We start from the raw sequence: 24710 nt of genomic DNA on the forward strand, positions 1-24710 counted from the left end.
AACCAAGAGTTGGACGCTGAGCCATGCAGGAGCCCCAGTATAATTTTTTATTAATTTGAGATATATCTCTCTGAATACCTTCAGTGTCTAAACACAAATATTCACAGTACTAATTTTTTCCTCTTTAATGCACAAATTGAATTTATAAGTATTTGCTTTAGGTGGTTTTTAATATTTTTAGTAAAACAGAATTCTTTTAAAAAGATAATTACTTCTAGCTATAAATTATCTAGCTTCAAGATATACTCAGAAATACTCATTTAGCAAAAGGATAATTACTTCTTCTGAACCTTACTCTAATGCTCTATAATTTAAAACAATATGTTTTTGAGCCTCTAAATAAATTGTAAAGACCTGTATTCTTAATTGCCTTTTCTCTGTTTTCAGGGATCTTTGGTCAATTAAACTGTTTTGACTATGCTTTCTAATGAGGCAGGAAACTGAAGAATTCAGATAGGAGCTTACATAAACCAAACACACATATTCTATCTACCAATGCAAACCCAGGACAGTCATTCTAACAAATAAGACCAATGGCTTGCCTTCCTTAGAGAATGGGCTCATCAACGTAATGCAGACATTAATATTAATGTGTTGATAAACTATATTATATGGAGAATGAAGGGGCATTCAGACGTCATCGGGCCCAGGTCTACCTTCTATTTCACAGACAGAATTTGTAAATATTTCCAAATAAGGAAATTCATCGTTTTCTCCTAATGGCCATTCAAATGTTAAATTGCCCATTTTCTTGGTACAGCTTCAACTTATTTTCTTTTGTTACTCTATGATGGAAACAGAAAGCAGTCAATGAGGATTTCCCTTGGGAAATCAGTCATCTACTTGATACTATTGTTATCTCTCAGTCTTCAGGTTAAATAACTTTTACTCATAGGTTTGGTCATCTGTTTTGTAAATCACTTTTTGGCTTCACTATTCCAGGGCTTTTCCATAATATCTCTTAAACGTGGAAACCAAAATTAGATACAGTTCTCTCCTAAGGGGCAGAAAATATCAGGAGAGTAATTTCCTTTCATATATTCAAATAATTACTCTCTAGTTTCATTTTAACTGTGAGTTCCACAGTATCATTTGCTGGATTCATATTCATTTTGTGGTTCATCATAACCCAAAGGCTGTTACTGCTACATTGTATTTCTGACCTAATCCTTTGCCACCATCGTAAGCATGCTGCTTTGAAATGTTACCTTGGGTAAAGATGGTGGATTAAACACACGCACCCGAATCCCTTGAAAGCAATAGTAAGATATTTTTTAAAGGCATAAAAGCATAAGAATGGGGAGAATATGAAAGAAGACAACATGACAAAATTTTGGAAGCTGAGAACCAGAGGCTGAGTGACAGATGACTTAGCAGACTCAAGAAAACCAAATCTTTATACTAGAAACTGACAAACAACCTGCTCTAAACCACAGAATCCTTAAAAGTCTCAGGAATTGGCAATGTGTGTTACTTCTGGAAGTGTGGTAAAGGAGGGGAAGAAAAATAAAAAGAATTAGCTGAAAGCCTGTTTAAGAAGTAGTCTTAGAAATTTCTTTCTCTATACACCTGGGTAGTTGTTCCTCCCCATACCTAGCAAAAAAAAAAAAAAAAGGTAAATAGATCACGTGTGCCCTGGAGGGCCTTCAGATCCCACTGAGTCTTGGGCTTCCCTAACTGAAAACAAGAAGAATAAATGAGTGCACATTTATTCTTTTTGTTTTCAGTCCTATTCTCCTACTTTGCTCTCCAAATACTGGCAGCCAGGCAGGAAATGGAAGCGTTTCCTCTGGGGAATCTGGCCAGAATAAGAGGAAGGACTTAAAGGCACTGAAATTGAAGTCCTCTCAATTAAAAAGCCCAGTTAGACTACCCTACAGTGAAGCTCATGGTGCACGAGTCCCACCATTCACTCATAACTTTCGATTAAGTTTTTAGAACTTACTCTTTTGTATGAACAGACATCCAAGGATTACTGGCACAAAGGAAATCCTATAAGCTGAACGACAGACCCAAACAAAGAAATGGAAAGAGGCAAATTGAAAGAAATAGAGGCTATGCTGTGCAAAGTATTTAAAAGGTATATGTACATCTTCAAGATATGTTTCTTATCAGGTGAGGTGTATATATATGATGCATATACATACACATATGTAAATTAGTAACTTAGTTGTTGAGATGCGAGAGAGGTGTTACACTTGAAACAAGAAAACAGGATAAATATTCATATATATATGAAATATATGTATGGAAAATGGAGAAAACATAGATAAAGGGGCTTTCCTGGACATTGGCTCTGGAGACAGAAATACTGCTCAGGGACACAGAGCCCTTAACTTTCCTCTCTTCCCACAGTTGCAGTTGGTTCCAAGTTTGTCTCAAGAACCAAGAAAGCAGGATATGTATCCACATTTCTGCAGAGGTTGGCAAATTCTTCCTGCGTGTTGATGGAAATCTCCAAGTATAATAGGGTGGTGTCATAGCAAGAATTAAGCTTCTCAGATCTTGCAAGATGCTAATTTGTAGGGTAGCTGCAAAGCCCTCATAAAGCCAAAAGAGGCTAAGCTGAGACACCCAGCATTTTGCCCCACTCTGTGCGGTCACCTTATTTGCAAAAGGATTTGATCTGTTGGCTAATCAAATAGGGAATTTAATTTAATTTTGGACTGGGCACATATTTGTCCATTGTGATCCAGCAGAAACCCAGACTTGGGGTTGATAGGAAAACACCTTCTTCCACCATGCTTAGGTTTGAGATGGGGGCATCGGGATGCTGAAGGAGGGCTTGGTGGCCTGGGACAGAGCCCAAAGTGTGAGATCTGTGGGAAGGGGCGACCTGGAAATCCCTGAAGGGAGCTAGAGAGCCCAAGTTTGGGGTTTTGATCTAGGCTTCACTATAGGCTCCAGTGTGGACCTCCAGTGAAAGGATGGTAAAGTGGGAGAGCAGGATCTCTCCAGCACTCCCTTGAGCCCCATAGACAGTGCACAACTTGCTGGGCAGAGAGAGTTGCCCCCGAGGCTGTAGCTGTGCAGGGGTGAATGGGGTAGAGACAAACATAAGCTGCCACTGAGCCCACTGTCCTGTGAAAATTAGTCTTTGCTTTTATAGAGAAAGCTTTCTGAAAGGGAGAAATGTGACCTTGGAGCTCTAGGATTTGTGGAAATGGAGTTTTTCCTTATTCCTTTTTGTAAATGGTATTCAGAAGCCTTGGAGAAGTGACTTCTAATTGGAAAGTTAAATGGACTGAATTGGAATAATCTTGGGACAAATTAACTCAAGTGCTAAATAACCAAATCTCGGGTTTCGATACAATTTTGTTTGGGAGAAAGTGTTGCTGGACTGGTACCGACAAAGATGAAAGGAGAGGGGGTATCATGTTCAGAGTCTCAGAGTCTACAAGTCTCCCCAAAAATTTCCTTGTGGGCCACCTTAGAATATGGTTTTGAGACAAGACATGTGGCTTTTGAGGGACCTCGCCAGGCTGGAGAGACTGGGGAAGGTGGTTGGGGGAGATGCGGGGTGGGGGGGAGCCAGAGGAGGCCTGGGGGAGCCTCTGCACCCTTCGCTTCCTGGCAGGCAGGGAGTGACTGGGAGAGGAAGCTGGGATAGAACAGCAGAGGGGGAGTTCACAGACTTAGAAGAAAGTGCAAGCCGCAAGAGCCTGCCCCAAGACAGGTGGAGAGTGGTCCAATTCCCCTGTTCTCTCCTCAGAAGGCACAGTCCTTCACAGGAATAACCCCACAACGGCCTGTGAGTAGGCAGCAGGAAGCTTTCTGTGGGTGCAAGTGGCACGTCTCCTCTGCTGAACGCAACAGGGAGGCCACCAGAGGCCATGCCTTCATCCAGGGTCCACTGGGCAAAATGAACACTCCCCACGTCTCAGACTAAATTTAAAGTCATTTAAGGAATTGAAATTCTGCATTAAAGCTGCCTGAGATAAAAGACGGTTGACACTAGAGCCCATGGACATTAAGAGTTAAAGGAGAATTTTAGATCACAATTCAAAAACATATTTGCTGGTATTTTCCCTTCCATGATTGTGTCTACTAAACATGTGGATGCTTTCTGAGGTCCTAAAAGTCCTGTGCCCAGGCAGGCTTTAAGGACAACCCACCTGTGCAGTCACACAGAGTCCCTTGCTTGGTATAGTGTTTAACTATGGCTGTCTTATAATTCTTAATCATTTTTGAATAAGGGCACCCCCATTTTCACTCTGCATTGAGTCCTGCAAATTAGCTGGACCTGTCTATGCCTCTATATTTTTCAGTGTTTCTCTGGAGCACTCGAGATGCCTTTTTCTTTTTCAGGCAGGTGATGCTTGAGGAGTGCTTATTGAGAGGGTATGTTTGGATTGCAAAGTTTGGAGGCTCTTTCCCATGATGCTTGATTCAGAGATTAAAAAAAAAAAGATAGTAAAAAAGGATTTCTAGATTGAAGGGCAACATTAAAATTATAAAGAGAAAACTGGTAGCTTGAAATAAAAACACAGTGGACAATTGTATTAATGACCTATCATGCCAGAGCATGGTAAAGATACTTAGTAGAGATCAATGTAAATTGAAATCAATAGCATGAATTCATTACCTTTAAAAAAAACCTTTTTTTTTTTTTTCTATTTTGTCATTGAAGCAGCCAAAGTTCCTGTGTTAACTCTGTTCTATCTCTAGTGCTCATGTGAAATAAGATAATGTATACTCAAGCACTGAGATTTTGGTCTCTAATACTAATTACTGCTTAAAATAATCAGAGCTTCTAGGAGAGTAGCTAATTCTATGTTTGCAGTAGGAAGACTTCTGGTGAACTTGGGGCATTTTGTAATCTTATTCCTTGCAAAATTCAGTAATATATATTTAGCTTGGCAAAGAAAGGATGCTGTGCAAAAGAAGCAGGAACCAGGAGAGCCAATGCGGATTCATTTTTTAAAGACAAAAATTCCCCACTGTATTAAGCTCACAGTTGAGGGGAGTGATCTTGATTTTAGCAAGTCATTTGACAAAGTCATGTGATATCTTGGGAACAGATAAAAAAAATGTAGAGTGGATTTTAGAAAACTATATGGATTCAGAGGTCACTGAAACAATAGATTAATAGAATTAACAAGTGAACAGGAGGAATGCAGTGGCATTAAGAAAGGCCTAATCCTTGACTCTTGACTCTTTCCTCCAACATTTCTACCTATAATTAGAATGATGACATGGTTATAAAATTCAGAGATGGCACAAAGTTATGAGGGTCAGTCCACCTGCCCTACAGTAAGACAACATTCCACAAGGTATCTTCAGTTTGGGACAATGTGTGAACACAAACCTTTTGAAATTTAATATGAAGAAACATAAAATCACACACTTAGATTTTAAAAATGGACACAGCACACAATGAAAAACATCTAATCTTTAAAAATCTGTGTAAACAAGATCCAGGGTTGTTAGTTAATTGAAAAATCAAAATCAATGAAGCCTTTTTTTTTTTTTTTTTTTTAAAGGATGCCATCATAGGCAGCATTATTGAAGTCTATTATCAAGGGTTAGAAAACTTTCTCTACAAAGGGTCAGATAATAAATATTTAAGTCTTTTCAGGCTATGCAATCCCCATGACCACAAGTCAATTCTGCTGCCCTCGCATGAAAACAGAGAAAATTCCTAAAAGAATGAGTCTGACTGTGCTCTAATAAAACTTTATTTGTGGAAATAAATTTGAATTTCAGATCATTATCACATGTCATGAAATATTCTTCTGATTTAAAAAAAACCATTTAAAAATGTACTCCCTACGTGCTCCCCCTTGCCACACCCCCCCAAAAGTAAAAACCATTGTCAGCTTGTGGGCCACACAAAAACAGGGGGCAGGCGAATTTGACTGGTGGGCCAAAGTTTGCTGACCCAGGTCTAGATCAAAACACACTGTACTCTGCCTTGGTCAAAATACTCCTGGGTGAATGAGGGTCATTTAAAAATGAAGTGTTTCTCAGGGCGCCTGTGTGGCTCAGTCGTTGAGCATCTGCCTTTGGCTCAGGTCATGGTTCCAGGGTCCTGGGATAGAGCCCCGCATCGAGCTCCCTGCTCCGTGGGAAGCCTGCTTCTCCCTCTCCCACTCCCCCTGCTTGGGTTCCTGCTCTTGCTATCTTTCTCTGTCAAATAAATAAATAAAGTCTTAAAAAAAAATGAAGTGTTTTTCAAGGGTGGTGACAGTGGAGGGGCTAGATACACTTGCACCACAGAAAAGTAAGGATGACTACTATGGATATGGAAAAATATTGTTAAGGGCTGTCATGGGAATAGAGGAAGATACTTTACCTGCGCTATTTAACAGACCAGGAATGATGAGAGGAAGTTAGAGAGAAGCAAAGTTAAGTCAGTGTCAGGAAGAATTTTCTATCTAACAGATGCCTCATCCCCCTCATAAAAGAGGTTGCCTCTTAACATTGTTGTTGAATGGCCAGCTTTGGAGAGAGTGCTGAAGGGATCCCCTACAGTGGATGGGAGGTAGTAACTGGTGAAAAATTCAGAAATGTTTATTAAGTAGATCTAACCTTCAAAAATCCTTAGAACCTCTTGATTAATATACTTCTTTATTTCTTCAAATGAAACTGCATCAGCCTAAAGAAGGGAGAAAAAGGTCTGTTAAAGTAGAGCATAGCACAAATGAATAAAGAATTGAAATCCTGGGTTGGTGTGCATACTTGAAACTTCCGTGGAGGTACATTTATCAAACAAAATGCTTTTGGCAATTGACTATATTAGGCAATAAATACCGTTATTTTGATCAAATGCTGAGAAGAACTTGAAGTGCATAATTGCTTTAAAAGCTGTGGGCTGGAATCACAACCAGTGATTCGAACATATTTCTTATTAAATGGAGAGACATGCTTCATATGATTAGGAAAGACATTTCCTATTACTTCATTTTCTGAAGTTACAGAACTTGAACAGTGTTATCATGACATTAATATCCCAGGAACAGTTTAACTTCTAACCAATCCCTGGGCACTGGTAAAGTCAATATCTAACTAATACTATGCTTCTTTAAAGGAAGAGAACTCCAAGTATGCCAGATTATTCTTTAAAATTGTTTTATTCATGGGATAAAACTTACCAAGTTTTAGTCATTTTTACGGTATAGTTTATTCTGTAATTTACACTTTGTAAGCATATTTGTATTAAGCAATTTTCTTTTTTTAATAGAAAACACTATGGGACATGAGAAAGGGAAGTAGGTAAATGATGTCAGTTGAATTTCTAACCCCTCGACAAATGAAGCTACATGAATTTGGCAAAGAATCTAACATTTATAATAATAATATTTTACTATGGTACCTTGATATTTTTTAAAAGAGAGCTATTATTTTTCATGATCGTTAGGATTTCAAAGTATTTTATTACTCTTCTTCTTCTTTTTTTTTTTTTTAGTGGTTATTATCCAGAGGTATATGTGTGACATTAAAGACAATGTGATGGGCTCATAAAATGATGATTTCTGTAGGACAGAAGAGTTCCAAAAATGCTCTCTTTCAACATTTTATTTTCATGGTATATGGGACATATTAACTTGAGTTAATGCATCTAATACCAATTACTGACAGCACTGCGAGCTCATTATACAGGCTTTATTCAAGTAGAGCTTAGGGAGAGTGGGTAAAAATAAAGAATCTCAATATTGTGGGAATGCCCAATTTGGCCTCCATCTGGTATTGGCTGATTATCTGAGGACAGTGTGTCCTTCACTCCCCGTCCCGCCCTCCCCACTCCAGGACCCTCCTTTCTCCCTAACAAGGATATTTTCTGATTAAGTTCCTCTGTGAATGGCCATCCACCACCCCTCCTGAGGATATTAATAATAATATGGGCTTCCTTAACCAAACACTCCTTCTTGGCCTGTTTTCCACCTCAAAGTACCACTCAAGGCAGGGTTGTTGTTCTCATATTCAACAAATAGAGTTTTAATATAAAACAGACATATGTCATTTGTGCAGTGTAGGGAGACATTATAGATGGTATTTAAGAGCCTGGCTTTGGAGTCCGTCAGATGTGGGTCTAACCCACTAAATAACTGTGACCCTGAACAAGTCAACTCCCAGTTTTTGTATTTGTAAAGTGGGGCCTACAGGACACCAATGCTCCTAGTTGTGAGGATCTACTGAAGTAACGTATAGTAAGTACTTAGCAGAGGATCTGGTACATAACTTGAAATAAACGGCAGCTATTGCTACCCTTGTGGAGAGCAGTTTAGGTTCATTTTATTTCTTTTAAAAGGATTCTGATTGCTTTCACTGTAAAAGGGATATGTGGTCAATACTAGCCAGGAGCTACTGGAGCTCTCGGCACCACTCACCGGAGTGCCTGGGACGCCTGGATGGCCTGGAGGGCCTTGGTGCCCGGGGGATCCCGTGGAACCCTTGCTTCCAGGTGGCCCCACAGGACCTATGGTTCCCTTCATGCCTGGAAGGCCTGGTTTCCCCTGTTCACCTTGTGGGCCTCTGTCCCCTGGAATTCCCTGGTCACCCTGTTAAGGAAAAAGTTAATAATAATGATCTCTTTGAGAACACATAAGCTGTGGTTAAAAGCAAAGGTTCTGGATTCATAGTGGCATCTACTAGCTGTGGGAACTCGGATAAGGGAATTAAGCCCTCTGTGCCCCGGTTTCCTGTCCCATAAAGTGGAGATATTAATAGTACCCACTAAGAAGGGTGCTGCTGAGAAATGAGTGAGTCAAGTCAAGCGCTTAGAACAAGCCTGGCATGTTGAAGGCACCCATAGAAAGCAAGTGACAACGTTAGCTGTACTCAATTGCTAGTCTAGAATGATGACACTTTTGAAAGTCAACAGCAGCTCTCATTTCAGGCCTGAGTCTCCTTGGCAATAATAAAGGAAGATGGCCAAGAGGATTTTGCACTTGAATGAAGATGGTCACCCAGATTTTACACCAAGTAAAAACTTCAGTACCCTCAAAATCCTTCTCAAATCATGTGCTTTTCTTCTTCTTTTACCTTTATCAGAATCTTTATTAGATTCTGTGGGTTGGTTTCTTTATTCGTGTTTTACAGTGTATTGAGTGTGTGTGTGTGTGTGTGTGTGCGCGCATACATGCTGTGTCCCAAAGATACACAACTCAGGAAGATGAGAAAGGAGAGCCTTTGAAAAAGTTCAGAGCAGGTGCTTGGGGTGGAGGGTCATCACTGAGATCATATACTTAATAACATAAATGAACTATGAGAGAATTCACTGAGTAAGGTGCCATAGTAAATTAGGTATAAGATAGTATTAGGTGGCTTGACTGTAATAAGAAGTTTATTTAATGCTGACTTTTATCCAGCAAGGTATCTACTACTGCATGTGTTTGTGCATTAGGGGCGGGGGGTCAGGAGAGAGGTGTATATATGTACCATAGAGCGTTTCGGTTACAGATATTCCAAATACTCAGTTCTACAGTGCCAGGAGGTGATGATCATACCAAATATGATGGGATGCTGCATTGAGGCTGCCCTGTATTTCACTGTGCTATTCTTTTATTTGTGACTACTGTGCAAAAGGCCAAACTCCATTTCTTCTGATTTAAAAAAAGTAATGAAAACAAATGAACAATTACAGGGATCTATTCGATCATGGAATGAAGAGATGTAGAAAGAAGCCATGTAGAAAGAAGAAAAAGCAGATGGACCTAATTTCAATGCTACTGTCTTAGTTATACAAATGTATCTGCATACAAGTATATCAACTCATATTTGGGGAAATACCTGGGATGAGTCAAATTAAAAAAAATAAAGAAGTACTAACACATGCTGATCAATACTGTGATCATGTGCAAAATAATCGCAGTCTTTAGCATATTAAAATTGTTTTACAATATAGGCACAAGGATGTTCATTACAGTGATATTTATTATTATGAAAAGTGGAAAGAACCTAAATATCCAGAAAAAGGAGACTAGGAAAGTGAAGTAAGGTATATCCAAACAGTGGAATAACATATAGCCACTAAACGTCACCTGTTGATCTATATTTACTGACATGGCAAGATGGTCACTATATACTGTTAGGTGAAGAAAGTCATTTACAAAACAGTCTGAACACATTTTTGGAAGAGCATATATTCATTTGTATTGATACATTAAGTATATATGCATATTATGTGTAAAAGAGAAATAGAAATATGTCCAAAATAGTGCTTGTCCAAAATCAAGAATCCTTATCTCTATGCAGTGGGATAATGTAGACCTTTTTCTTTCTTTTTTATTTGTATTATCTCTGTTTTCACAAGTCCTTCAGTTATCATGAATTATTTGTGTAATAAGTAAAAACGAGTAAACTGGACACCAGTGCACAAACACACACATGCAACACACTAGCAGCCCTCACGAGAAAGCCACTGAGTAACAGTGCTTGAGTAATCTTTGCAGTGAAAAGAAAATAATGGGAAGTTGGAACAACATCAACAAACCAATTACAATAAAAGGATATAACGGAATTGGCGTGACTCGTCACTCTGTTCGGTTCCACTTTCCACTGCTCTACCTCCTCACACCACCCCCCTTACTCGACTTCATATTCCACGAGGTCAGGGGTTCTCCATGAGGGCCACTCTGGTCCCCAGAAGGCATTTGGTGATGTCTGGAGACATTTTTGGTTGTCACAACTGGAGGGGAGCTGGTGGCACTGCTTCTGGCGGCTAGAGGCCAGGGATGCTGCGAAACGTCCTGCGCTGCGCAGGACGGACACTTACAGCAAAGAGCTGTCTGCCTCCAAACATCAGCGGTGCTGAGGTTGAGAGACCCCACTCTAAGGAACGAGAAAAGTGGTGATCGCATGATAGGAATATGTGTCTGAGACAGGAGGATCAAAGCTCCCCAAAGCTGGGATAGCACACTAGACTTAGTTCTAAATAAAGGTCATCGTTGTAGGGGTACCTGCCATATGGCCTGCTTCTGGGTCCTTAATTGGCCTATTTTATGCCCAGAAGAGATCTTGGATCACATACACCCTAGACGTGTCATACTGGGAGATTTACAGGCATCCACACACCCACTGTGTAACTCAAAGGATGAGGCAGTTGCAGCACACAGGCTTAACTCATGATCAGAATAGTAATATACATACACGTTCTCCTTTGGGGCCTCTATCTCCAGGTTTACCCATGATACCCTGAAAAACAAACGTCAACACTAAAAAATCACTGCTTGCGAAGATTTTTCCCCAGCCTGCTCAGTCAAGTATTCTGACAGGTACTGCGGATGAGGTTTTACATCAGAACATTTATTTGAAGTGGTATTTTCCATACCTGAGTACCTGGTAATCCATCTTTTCCATTTATTCCCTATAAAGACAAAAGATGATTAATATTTCTAACTCTACATCGGTAGACATAGTTAAACACAATAAAAGGGTAAAGTTTCGAGGACTTAGTCATCATATTTCTGCTATTTTGGTGTGGCAGTGTGGTGAAACAGAAAACAATGTTGATAGAATAGATGGCCCTGAGTTCAAATTCTGACTCTGTCACTGACAAGTTCCATTTACTTCAGGCAATTTACTGAACCTTAATAGCATCAGCTTCTTTCCTTATAAAGTGAGGATAAAATCGTGACTTTAAAACTAAGGATTTGGTGAAGGAACACAAAATGCCTCGCTCACTGTAAATAGTCAACGGGGTTATTTTCCTTACTTATTCTGTTTGGTACAATCTGAAAAATAAGGTGCCCCGTGGTGCTGGGTGGCTGGTGTGTGGTGTTTATCGTTACCCTCTAACAATTTTCCAGCACAGAGAGTCATTCTCAGTAAATGGTCTCAGTTGCTGCTGGGGAAATTTCATAACACGGCCAGAGCATGATCCTACTGTGAAATAAACTGTCAGCCAGAGAACAATTTGTTATTTTTCCGTGGGAGGATATGAAAGAAAAGTAAGAAATCTGTAATGATGGTTTTTGAGAGCATTAAGTAGTGGTTTACTAACCTGGAAGTTTCCCAAACTTTACAAGGCAGTTCTGGAGGAGGAAATAAAGCCCCCCGCTCAGAGATTTATAAGACAGAGACAACTTTTGGCCAGGAGATGTGAGAAGGAAAAGCACTTGGGGTCAAATCAAATACCTAGAGTCCAACAGCAGATGTGTTTTTGAGATTTGGTTTGAAGAGAGAGATCAAGGTAAGGAAAATGATTTCTTAGCCAGCAGGCAATTGCATGGACATCCTCCTCTGAAAAGCCTAGGAGAGTTTTATTGTGCTGGGATGGATTCTACAAGGCTGGAACTGCAGACAAGCACATGTTTTCACTGCTGTAAATTACACTAAAACCCGTCACAGCTGATAACCCAACCAAAGTCCCCCAACCTCTCTGAAACACCCTGGGAATTATCTAGAGTACTTGAACTAAGGACACGTTACCTGCAGTGTATGGTTCAAAGAATTTATTACATCCAGAAACACAAGCAACAAAGATAAAGCTGATTAAAGAGAGGATGTGGGAGAAAAAAAAAAAAAAACCAACTGTATCACTTGAATAAAGGAAGATAAATCTAGTGTTAAAATGTAATTCATGCTTTTGGTAACAATGTAAGAAAAGAAATAACTGTACAGTCTTTTTTTGTCTTTTGTAATTCATCAATGACTATCATGTATATAAAGGTGTTATTCACTTGCTTTACCTAGACAAGTACTGCTTTTAGAGATTTTTAGAATAACCTGAATGGATTTGTTTTCCCCTCCCCCCATCTCACTTATGTGGAAGAGCTCCATCCCTGGGTACAACTGGCTTTCTGTCTACCACATGTCTGCACCTGAGCGGCTGGCTGTGGTTGAAGAAAAACACATATCCTTGCTCACTTGTTCCGACCTAAACGTACGGAGGCAGATGGCAAGTAGCTCCTCTGCACAACCAGGCCATCCTGGATTTCCGGATTCCACTCCCTTTCCTTCTCTTCCAAAGTACTCTTTCACAGATTTTCCTGTGTCTTCAGATCCCCAGCATCACCACCTGAGTCCTTACACCCAACCGATGACCTCGATTCTTCTTCCACAGAGAGTATAAATAGGAGAGAGCCACCTCACCTTCCTTCCCTCCATGGGATCCACCAACCTACATGCATTTGTACACCAACTTCTGCCTGCCTCCTTCCTCCTGGTAAGAAGGATGAGCTGCCCCTGTTCCTTGTGAAGACCAATGTCCACTCCAGTCTTCTCCGCGTACTCAAAGTTATCTCCACTCGCATGGCATCATCAAAACTTTGCCACTTGACTGGATCATTCTTATCAAGATACAAGCGTGCTATAACCTCTCCCACCAAGGACCACCACATTTCTAAACCCAGAGGAGAACTGTCAGCTCTCACATGACCTATCTAGATTCATCATTTCTCTGTCTTAAAACACTTAGTTCCCTTGACATCCAGGAAACCTCATTCACCTGTTTTTCTTCATATCTCACCGGCTGTACCTTCTCAGACTTTTTGCCAGGTCCTTTTCCTAAAACTTGAAGTGCTCTCTCCCCTCCCAATCCACAGTGACTCCATTTCATCCAGGCTCAGGTTTAAAATACCTAAATCAGTCTCTCCAGTCCTGACCTCTCCATTAATTCAAGATGCATAATCTACCACTTACTTGACATTTCCACTTGGATGTCTACTAGTGCTTGAAGTTGAATGTGTCCACCACAGAGAATCCTTGGTTTTCCCTCCCACACCTACCCATCTCCAGTCTTTCCCATCTCACCAAAAGCACCACTGTGACATGGCTGCCCAGACCCCGCACCACAGCTTTAACTTATCTCTCCCTCACACTCCACATCTGGTCCATCAGTGAGTTTGTTGACTCTCCCTTCGATGTACATCCTAAACTCCCCTACTCCTCATGATCTCCCTGTTCTCCCCATCATTATTTCTCATGTGGATTATGGTGATGTTTCCACACTGTTCTGTCTGCTTCCATCCTGCTTCCTACAGTCTGCTCTCCACATAATAGAGTGATACTTTAAAATGTACTCCAGTCATTTTCCTTCCCCGCTACAAATGCTTCGATGGGTTTCTATCATACTTCAAATGAAATCCAAATTCCATTCATAGTTTAGAAGTTCCTCATGGCCAGGCCACTGCCAAGTTCTCTCTCAGTATCTTTCCAACTCTTGCCTAGCTTAGTGCATTCTTGACCTCATGCCTTTTGCTGTTTCTTTAACACACCAGGCTGACTCCTCTATGGACATTTCTCTTCCTTGAAGCAATGCCTTTGACAACCACTCCAGGTTTGATCTCTCACTTCATGCAGGTTTCTGCTTAAATGGCATGCCTTTTTTAATTGCTCTATTTAAATGCTACTCTGGTGTGTCACCCTGCTTAGAGCTTTTTCTACCTGAAATTGTGCATGCACATGTATTTATTTGTTTGTTGTCTGTGTCCCTATACCAGAACGTAAAGCCAAGAGTTGTTGGCCCCCAGAAGAGTGCCTAGCATTTTAGTAGGTGCTCAAGAAATAGTTGTTGAATAAACAAATTGCTTTTTGCATCATCCCCTGGGCAAGCATTTAGAAAATGGTCAGGGGCCCAGGATAGGGAGTTGGTAACAGGAGGTGAAGGGGGAGGCAGGGATTGAAGCTATTTATTGAGTGCCTCCCAGGACCAGGCACTGGAGATATTTACCATATGTCATGTTAGTTAAGTGACTCACAAAACCCTTTGAGTCACAATTCAAACCCATATCTTTCTGACTCTAAATTGTATATGCTTCCTATATTTTTATGGTGCCTTCTCCGAGCAGGTGGTGGCCAGGGAGCACTCAGACCCAGAAGGTTTCCCAGAGGTACTGAACCAGCCTCGTGAACTCTGTGCTGCTTGTTCACCTTCAGTATCCTCCCTGTCCTAATAGCACTCCCTCTGCACACACAAATAAACAAGCAAAGGGAGCAGTGACCTTCTATAAAGAGCAAACCCGAGAGTGGGCTCTATGTCATTCATCTTTACGTCCCCTCCCTCGTGGCCCAGCACATCCTTAGCAAGAGCAGAGACTAGATGAATATATGTTGAACCGAACTGAATTAGTAAGAATGATTATTACCATGTTACAGCAATATATGTCAGTATCCAAGAGCTCTTTTAGGAATCAAAGGGATGCTATGTTTAGAAGCATGATTTATGAAAGTATAAGAACAAGGTCCATAGATAAAGAAGGGAATCTGAGAAAATAGTTTTCAGCTTAGCACCCAGGAGTCATATCTGTGAGTCTTCAGTTTCTTTATATTTTTGAATGTGACAGGCCATTTTGTTTTTTAACTCGGAGAACATCAGACTTAAGAAATAATGAGTCTAATCTCCTGACACTTAAAACAAACAAACAATCTCACTTTTTTCATCATTGTTTAAGACATAAAGATACCTCATACAGAGCTAGGACACTCAGTGAGAATCACACCCCCAAAGATCCATTTGCGGAACTTGCTCTTACTTCCTTAGAAACGACAAACGTCAGATTTTCCAAGGAGATAGGGAAAGAGGCAGTACTTGGAATACTTCTCAAACTGGCAAATTTTAAATAGTAAAAAGTACTTACTGGCCTTCCAGAGGGTCCTTCTGGTCCAGGGAAACCTATATCTCCAACAGGCCCTCTGTCACCCTATAGGCATGTCCACAGACAAATATTAGTTGCTAAGGAAAGCTTTGGAACCGCATGCAAGTACAATGGTTAAAGTAAGTGGCTGGCAACTCACCGGTTCCCCTGGGACTCCCGGAGGCCCTGGGGCTCCAGGTTTTCCCTGGGATATCAAAGCAAGGAGAAATGTTAGAAGCCAAATTCGGACATGATGTCATGTCCTTGCCCTCTCTGCCTGGGAATTTAATGTGCTGCCAGGCCTGTGGCTCTCTATACTAAAATGGCATTCCTAAGGGGACAGAGTCTGTGGGGACATGTACTTGACTCTGGAGGCTCCAAGGTATAGACTAGAATGCAGTTCTCTGCATGTACATATCTGTCTATAACAGAGGGTAGGAGGGGATGATAATATTTTTTGAAAATATGAAGTCAACGTATCTTTATTACTGGAAATCCTTCTAGTGCCTATTTGATTGGCAGCTCTTCTTGACTTTGGGGGTGGGAGGGCACATGGAGTCAAAGACACCTTTCCTAGATTTTGTGTTTCTTAAGAGGATTTCTAAGTTCATAGTAGGATAGCCTGAAGAAATACCATGTTCGACTTGAAAAGCCATGTTTGGTTAAAAGGAAGAGGACAAGATTGATTTGTTCCAACACAATTGTGGCTTGGAGGACTGAAAACAGAGAACTGTTGGGTAGAAGACCACTGGGAGGGATGAGAGAGGAAGATGGTCCATCAGACACCAGAAGTGAGAAGTGCCAAAGTATCTAGACCAAGCTAAAAGAAGGAACCACTTTTTATCCCTTAGACCTAACGTGGATAGAAAAACAAATAACTCAGGGATGCAGGCATCCCTGTAGGGCTGAGGCTGCAGAAACCCTAGTAGGTTCCCCTGGAGAGAGTCTGAAAAAGCAAGGACCCTTTCCTCCTCTTGCTGTCTAGAACTCTGGGAGGAACCCCCCTCACAGGTTCGGACACGGCTGAGTGGTGAAGCTAGGCAGACACAAGGCCTGACAGAGCAGCCCTGGTTCCCCAGAGCCTGTGTGTACGAGCAGGAACTGCTGAAGCTCCTGTGGGCCCACGTTGGGGGATGTGCTAGAGCCTGAAGGCTCATGTCCCACATGGGTTTGGCATAGGACACAAGGAGAGAGTGCTCAGGCTTTGAGATCTGAGACAAAGGGATCAGGGACATCGGTGGCAGGCAGCAGCAATTTCAAAGGTCACGGGGAGCTTGGAGAACCTGGGGGAGAGCATGCTGACTGGAGGCGTCACCTCACTGCCAGCATTCACAGACACCTCCTCCTCTCTACCCATGTGTCATCCTGGGAAGAAGCAGGAGAAAGAAGCCCTGGAGAAATCTCTGGATGGGCTTGAATATAAGAGAAAGGGATAGAACAGCTAAATAAGGGGATTCGTCCTCTATAAAGGATGGTTTTCTGCAGATTAGGGATGGGTTTTAAATTTTTGTTATTAGGCTTAACAACTAGAGTAAAATAGAGTGGCTACTGGCCTTTTAAAAATGGGAGTGATGGGTGGTTTACGCTCTGGGTGGTGTTGGGTGTCGGTAGATGTCAATGGGTGTGGTGAGTGGGATGGTAGGGCCCTTTCTTATCTTGTGTTCTTATGATTCAAGCACGTAGTTTCCACTGACTTTCCTACCCTGGGCCTACCCTGCAGGGGCACTGAACAAAAGGATAAGTGGGCTCTTATTCATAAAGCATGGCCACAAAATTTTAATTAGAGCATCATGAATGAAGATCAGAATGATCCCTAGGGCTCAGAGAAATGATTTCAACCTTTCCTGGAGCACTTCCTATTCATTTGAAAAGACCTTGATGAGATTAAAACATTTGACACCGGAGAGCAACAAAAATGATTGAGAGGCTGGAAGGGCTAGTTTATGAGGAAACATTAGCAGCAGTAAAGATCTGTTAATAACACCAGGCCGAGGGAAAACTCAGATTGCAGCTTAATATCAAGAACTTGAAGTACATGCCTAAGGATAAGAACTTTGTCTTTTGGGTGCCAAGAAACCTTAAATATGATAAGAGCAGAGAAACAAAACAAGCTTCTCAAAGTTGGGCTTGTTCTAACATATTGGCACAGCTAACTAACTGGGCATCTCCTCCCTTCCTTAAGGGAGGTGGGGAAAAAAAGAAAAAGACAAAAAATAAGAAAAAGATGAAAATAAAGAAAGGAGCAGTCTTGGGGTGCCTGGGTGGTGCAGTCAGTGAAATGTTGGACTCTTGATCTCAGCTCAGGTCATGATCGTAGGGTCATGGGATCAAGCCCCACACTGTGCTCCATGCTTGGCTCTGCAGTCAGTGGGGATTCTCTCTCTCTGCCCCGCCACCTCTAAAATAAATAAATAAAAATATTAAAAAAAAAAAAAAAAAAGAAAGAATTCTTTTTTTTTTTTTTTTTTTTGAGAGAGAATGAGAGAGAGCGAGCACATGAGAGGGGGGAGGGTCAGAGGGAGAAGCAGACTCCCTGCCGAGCAGGGAGCCCGATGCGGGACTCCATCCAGGGACTCCAGGATCATGACCTGAGCTGAAGGCAGTCGCTTAACCAACTGAGCCACCCAGGCGCCCAAAAAGAAAGAATTCTTGAGGATGGATAGGGACAAGGTGGTTTTATTTTTTTAACTGGATGTTTCTAGAACCTAATGGCATAGGAGCTACTGTGTGCTCCCTAGCCCTTCTTGATCCCTAGCTATAGATTTATTGTGGAGATAGAATTGCTTCCTTGTGAAAATAATATGGGATACTCTCGACTCACCGATATTCCAGCTATTCCTGGGGGACCTGCTGGGCCTCGATCCCCCTGTTGGGATTTAAAAAAAAAATTGCTACTTATAATGATATCTATAAAATCTTTGCCTATAAAATTAATGCTCAAATGATTATTTGGATTTGGTCAAGTTTTTCTTTGGTATTGATAAGCATTATCAATATCAGATGAGAAAATAAAATGAATAGCTAACTGACTTTGTTAAAGTTTTTTTTTTTTCCAAAAAACGAAAGCAAATAATAATAATGAAAACAAGCATTAGGTTATCATTTCTGTGACCTATTTTTAATAGGGCTCCACACATACAGCTAAAATTAGTCAATACAGTATTTTCATTCCAAAAGTAATCCGTTACCAATACTTAAAAAAGAGAGCACATTGAACGTCTTCTAAAAAGCTTTTCCTACACTTGTCTTATTGGATGTAGGGTTAGAATAAAGATATTTAGAACAAGGGATTTTGTAGTTCTCCTCATTAGGCCATCAGAAGGTCCCTTGAATTGCTCTGAACAGTAGAGTGACACAACTCTTTTTCCAAAGGCAATGTGGTATTTTAGATAAAGCTGATGATGCTAAAAGTACTATAGATTATATATGGGATAATAAAATGGCAATTTTTGTTGAGCAGAACCTACATTAAAAAACTTCATAACTTCACTCAGGGACATAAAAGAAGACTTGATTAAATGGAGAGATATGTTTTATTCCTGGAGGGCAAGACAATGTTGTAAAGGTGTCATTGCTACCCAAACTAATTTATAAATTTAAAGCAATTCTTATTAAATTGCAGCTTGATCAGATGATATTAAAGTCCACTCGGGATAATGAATACATGAGAAGATAAAAGAAAAAAATTAAAAGAACAATAAGGAGATTAGCAATACCAGTATCTGAATATATAACAAAGCTATAACAATTAAAATAATGGAATATTGGCATAAGATTAAGCAGTATATCAATGCAATATAAAAATGCTATATAACCTCAGAAATAGACCAACATCCGTAATAGGATTTTAGTAAAGAAAGGAATGTATTATTCAACAAATAGTGTTAATAATTGAGTAATTTCTTTGAAAAAAGTTTAATTCCTCTCTTTATATTATGCTCCAAGGAAATCCCTTATAGATTATGTAAAAAATAAAATAATATGAGGTATAAAAGAATTAGAAGAAAATACCAAGTGACTACCTGATTTTGGGTGAAAATAAGATAAATGAGCATAAAAGCAAAACAAGAAAACACAAAGAAAATCAGTTTGCTATTTGACTACATAAATGTTATATTTACATATACAATGAGATTAAACATGAAAATGAAAGGTCAGACCAACTAGGATATAAACTGTAACATATAAATAGAAGTAATATCTTTATAAAGCATAGCCTTAGGCAAATAGAAAAAAAACTAATGGAACAGTGGACAAACAGTATAAACAGGTAATTCTTGTCAGTTTCACTCTGCTCCTTTTAAATTATGGGATTTTTACCCCCGAAATGAATATATTGGAACTTTTTATTCAGTGGAAACTCTTGTATATCTGATAAAGGTTAATATTAAGAAGGCTTCTCTTGGACAATATGGTCCTTCCAAAGTTCAGGTCTTGCAGTTCTTTGAACCATTCTCCTCTAATGATCTGGCCTTTTATTTCCATTGCTATACCTGAGACCTTGTCAGTACCAATACTGACAGTACTCCATCCCCTCCATAATTGAAATTTCATGCATTCTGATATTGGGCCACCATAGTTTTAACTCACTCCCTTGAGTACCTTGGATTCTCACACTTCTGATGCCACCAACACCTCTAATCCATTGAACAAATCTTTCATCATCCTTCAACTTTCTAGATGGCCTCTCTCCCTTATTTATTTAGTTTAAATTCCATGGTCACTTGTTATACTCACTCCTTTGTGTACACCATTGACTCTCTTGGCCCATTCTTGCTTCTAGTACTCACCTGTCAAAACTGGAACCTTGTTTAAATCTATGTCTTTACCTGAGTGTACATGCTGGAGAAGATCTCTCTGACTGGTCTCACTTCAGTTCATGTCCATGAACCTGAGGGGGGCCCTGGGGCTGCCTAGTCATCGCACTCTGTGGTCCCTGGACTCTCCCTCTCTCTTAGAAGACCTTTGCCTTAAATCTCCAACCTATTCTCCCCAACTCACTCTCAGATGATGATCTTCTTCCTCCATCTCTGAGAAAATTTCAGCAATCAGAAAAGAACTTCTATACACCCCAACCAATTATTCTTGGTGTATCTGTGTCTGTATCCCTATATTCTGTTTTTCTACCTGATTCTACAGATAAACTATCCAGACTCCTCTCTGAAGCCAAAACCTCCATTTATGTACTAGTTCCCATTTTCTCTTAGCAATTTGAGGATGTCATTCCGGCAACTCTCCCCTTTCTTCCTATATCATCACTCCCCTGCCCCATTCTACTGGATCATTCCTTTAGCATACAATTATTCTGATATTTCTATGGTCCATTTCTAAAATCCATTTTATGAAACCTTACCCTACTTCCTCCAGCAGTCACCTTCCCATTTCTCTGATTTCCTTTGCAGCAAAACTCCTTGGCCATTGTTTATGCTGTATTTGCTATCTCTAATTATTTTTTTCTTATTCTCTCTTAAATCCATTTAAATCCAACAGTTGCTCCTACCAAAATAGTGAAATAGTAATAATCTGTTATTGCTAAACCTCTATACTGCTAAATCCAATGATTAATACTTGACCATTCTACTTGACCCCATCCCCATCATACTAGACCTATTTACGGTATTTGAGACAGGTGATCACTCTCTTCACCTTGATACATTATCTTTACTTGGCTTTCAGGACACCAAGTTTTCCTCCTACCTCCCTGGTCCCTTCATCTCAGTTTCCCCCACTCAGTCCTCCTTTTCTTCCTGATCCCTTTATGTTGGAGGCCTCAATGCTCAGTCCTCGGTCCTCTTCTCTTTTATAAAATCTACTGTCATTCCCTTGGTGATTTTATCAAGTCTCCTGGCTTTAAGACAGCATCTATACGCTTGGGACAACCAAGTTTAAATCTCCACTAAGACTCTTTTCAAATTCCATGCCTTTATATTGTTCTGCCTACTCAATACTTCCACTTTGCTATCTAATAGATGCTGCCAAATTTGACCTCATGTCCAAAGTTAAACTGATCATCCTCACCCTCTCCACACAGGCTCTGCCTATAGCTTTCCTCATTTCAGTTGATAACTATCCCATCATGCCAGTTGCTCAAGTCAAAAAACTTGGAGTCATCCTTGACTCCTCTTTATTCTCTCATACCCATGTCCAATCAGTTAGAAAGTCCTGTTGGTTCTACCTTCCCAATATATCCAGAATCTAGCCACTCCTCACTATCTCCACCATTTCTACTTCAATCTGAGCCAACACCATCGCAGCTGTCCCTGCTTCCACCGCTGCTCTCCAGCTGTAGGCCTCATCACCCTTCTACTCAGAAATGAACTACTGGCTCCATATTTTACTCAGAGTGAAAGATAAAGTCTTCACAATGGCTAGTAAGCCTCTTTATTATTAGTGCTTCTTGAACTACTCGTGCTCCTTCAGGAGCAGTTTATCATTTATGTTCTAATACATCCTGAACAAAGGTGAATCTACTGATCACATGTTTGAATATCATGGCAAAGTTAAATTGCTAGGCAAGTTTTTAAATACTTACTCTCAGTCTATACTTACCTTGCCACAGAACCCATAAGAGAATTTGCAGACTGTCACTCGTCCTCCACTGGCCACATTTTGAGTAGTATTGCTTTGCAGGACTGCTTTGACAGGGCTACACCTCACTTCTACCCCTACCTCTCTGACCTCATCTACCACCCTTTCCTTCACCTCATTCTCCTGGTCTCCTTTGGTGTAGCAGGAATGCTCATGTCTCAGCGCATTTAGACCTAATGTTTATGCTTTCAAAAAATTGTATGTATTTAAGGTATACAGCTTGAGGATTTGATATATGCATATACTGTGAAATGATCACCCCAATCAAGCTAATTAATGTAGTGGTGAGAACACTTAGCAATTTTCAAGTATACAGTAAAGTATTGTTACCTCTTGTTGCCATGCTACATGTTAGATCTCTAGAACTTATTTATGTTGCCTGGGACATTCTTCCTTCAGGGTTGAGGGGACTTGGCTAACTCTGTCTCACTCTTTCAAGTCTTTGCTCGGATCTTGCTTTCTCAGACCCATATTTAAAATTACAACACTCTCCTTTAGCACTCCTGAGCCCTCTTAACCTGCTCTACTTTTTCTTTTTCATAGCACTTACCAACATTATTACTTATGTTTATTCTTGTAGTTTCTGTATCCCCTTCCTAGAAAATAAGTTCCTTGAAGGCAGAGATTTTTGTCTGTTTTGTACTCTTAGCTATCTTTAAACCTAAAACAGTTCCTGGTCCAATAGGAGGTGCTCAGTAAACATTTTTGAATGTTGAATCAGTGACCACATTTTTAACCCCTGTACTTACCTTTACACCTGGAAATCCTTCTAGTCCTGGCAACCCCATTGCACCAGGTTCTCCCTATTAAATATGAACATAAGAAATGTAGGAGCAATGACCAAGAGGTTTTTTAAGCCTTGATTTCAAAAACAAAGATTTTTTTTTTTTTGCCAAAAAAGTACCCCCAAACACTGACTGGCAATTTAGCAAGTAATCGGTATGCTCTATTTTCAAGCATTTGTATTCTTGCATTTGATATTTGAAAATAGTTTGAGAATAAAGCTATTTCCTGGAGAAGTATGAATATATTTTCTGATTAGTTGTTTTTATTCTGATTAAGAATCTAATTAGAATGAATCCCTCTAGTAAGCGATAACTCCAATTTCAATAAAAATTAGAAGGAAAGATGGATTTTAGTGAAGTTTGCCAATTTGTGAGGTACCCAGGGCTGCTAGATGACCAGAGAATAAGACTAAGCTCCTTAAGAGCAGATGAAGATGAAGGTCTGATAGCAAAGTTTACCATCCTGCAGTGTTCTCTGCAGTTGGCCATGAATTGTGAATGCTTCAGGGGATGGCTCCAGAAGCGGCATCTCCAGTGATTCTAAAAGTTATTGCTCAAGCTCATGGGTCACTGGCAGAAGATAAGTAAGCATTTCCATTAAAAAAATCTTTTTTTTTTTTTTAAAGATTTTATTTATTTATTTGAGAGAGAGAGCACATGAGAGGAGGGAGGGTCAGAGGGAGGAGCAGACTCCCTGCAGAGCAGGGAGCCCGATGCGGGACTCGATCCCGGGACTCCAGGATCATGACCTGAGCCGAAGGCAATCGCTTAACCAACTGAGCCACCCAGGCGCCCCTCCATTAAAAAAATCTTATACGTATTCTAGCGTATGGTCCCAGGCCAGCTGGAGCCTGTAGGCTCTCAAGAAATATATTTAGAAAAGTTAGGGTGAAGGAAGCTGCTAATTTTGAGCAGGTAAACATTAAGGTTTTTAAATCAGGAGAGATAAAGGAGGTAGTTGTCTGATACCTCCTTGTTAATGAATTGATGTTAACTGCAAATATTTTCTTCAGACACTGGATGCTTTCAACATAATTAAATGGAAAAGAGAGCTTTCGTTCTCTGTAAATATATTTTTTTTGCATGCATAATTCTAATCTGCTTCAAAATATTACCGTCTCCAACTTCCATTATTATTTATGATATTGTCCTTATTACAGAGCACTTAATGAACAAGCAGATGACTTGATACTTTTCATGCCTTAGAAATCTTTTTAAATGTCCTGCCAATCAGACAAAAAAAAAAGAAAAAGATGTTCAGATTCTATTCTACATAAAGCACTGTAAAAGAGGTCCTGGATTGTTGACAAAGGAAATGAACTCTTTAATTCTCTTTGTTTACATGCTCAACAATCCTTAGGACCGAGGAAGATGGTCACCCAACAATCAATATTTATTTGAAAGTAGTTAATAATTAAATATTTAATTGAAGCCTCTTATAAATTAAATATCAAAGGAATTAAATGGAGCACCTCAGAAGATAAATTCAATTAAGGGTAATTTTTGTCTACAAACGTTTACTGAGAAGATTAGAAACAGTGGTGCAGACCCAGCGTCATGGGAAATGAAGGATGCTGAAGAGTAAATCTCCCCCCAACTTTCCCGCGCCCCTGCTGCCTCCTCAAATTGGCTTTTCCATTTTCTGCTCTGTGACCAATTATTCTACCATTCCTGGCTTATTTCTCTGGTAGGAAGTAGTATTTCTCTGTACTGGGCAACTGGTATGAAATGAAGGGAGTTGCATAGGCCCCAAAGAATAATTTCAAAGGTTTATGTAGGATAAACCTGAGGGTTTACACGGTATTTAACTTCATTATTC

The 24710-nt window shown here is 40.1% G+C and overlaps 1 protein-coding gene across 8 annotated transcripts in view; it reads right to left on the bottom strand.

Annotated features, from left to right (window-relative positions):
- COL19A1 (collagen type XIX alpha 1 chain) overlaps positions 1 to 24710 on the bottom strand; it is a 324092-nt gene that overhangs the window by 15111 nt on the left and 284271 nt on the right. For all 8 annotated transcript variants that reach the window (XM_032409538.1, XM_032409537.1, XM_032409544.1 and 5 more), the window contains 8 exons: positions 22856 to 22909; positions 18340 to 18384; positions 15679 to 15723; positions 15522 to 15584; positions 11273 to 11308; positions 11092 to 11136; positions 8331 to 8501; positions 6532 to 6598 (listed from right to left, as the gene is read on the bottom strand). In XM_032409538.1, coding sequence (XP_032265429.1) covers positions 6532 to 6598; positions 8331 to 8501; positions 11092 to 11136; positions 11273 to 11308; positions 15522 to 15584; positions 15679 to 15723; positions 18340 to 18384; positions 22856 to 22909 — 526 coding nt within the window. The remainder of the gene's footprint in view (positions 1 to 6531; positions 6599 to 8330; positions 8502 to 11091; positions 11137 to 11272; positions 11309 to 15521; positions 15585 to 15678; positions 15724 to 18339; positions 18385 to 22855; positions 22910 to 24710) is intronic.

Source organism: Phoca vitulina, unplaced genomic scaffold (assembly GCF_004348235.1).
Source record: "Phoca vitulina isolate PV1807 unplaced genomic scaffold, GSC_HSeal_1.0 scaffold11, whole genome shotgun sequence".
Taxonomy (NCBI): Eukaryota; Metazoa; Chordata; class Mammalia; order Carnivora; family Phocidae; genus Phoca; species Phoca vitulina.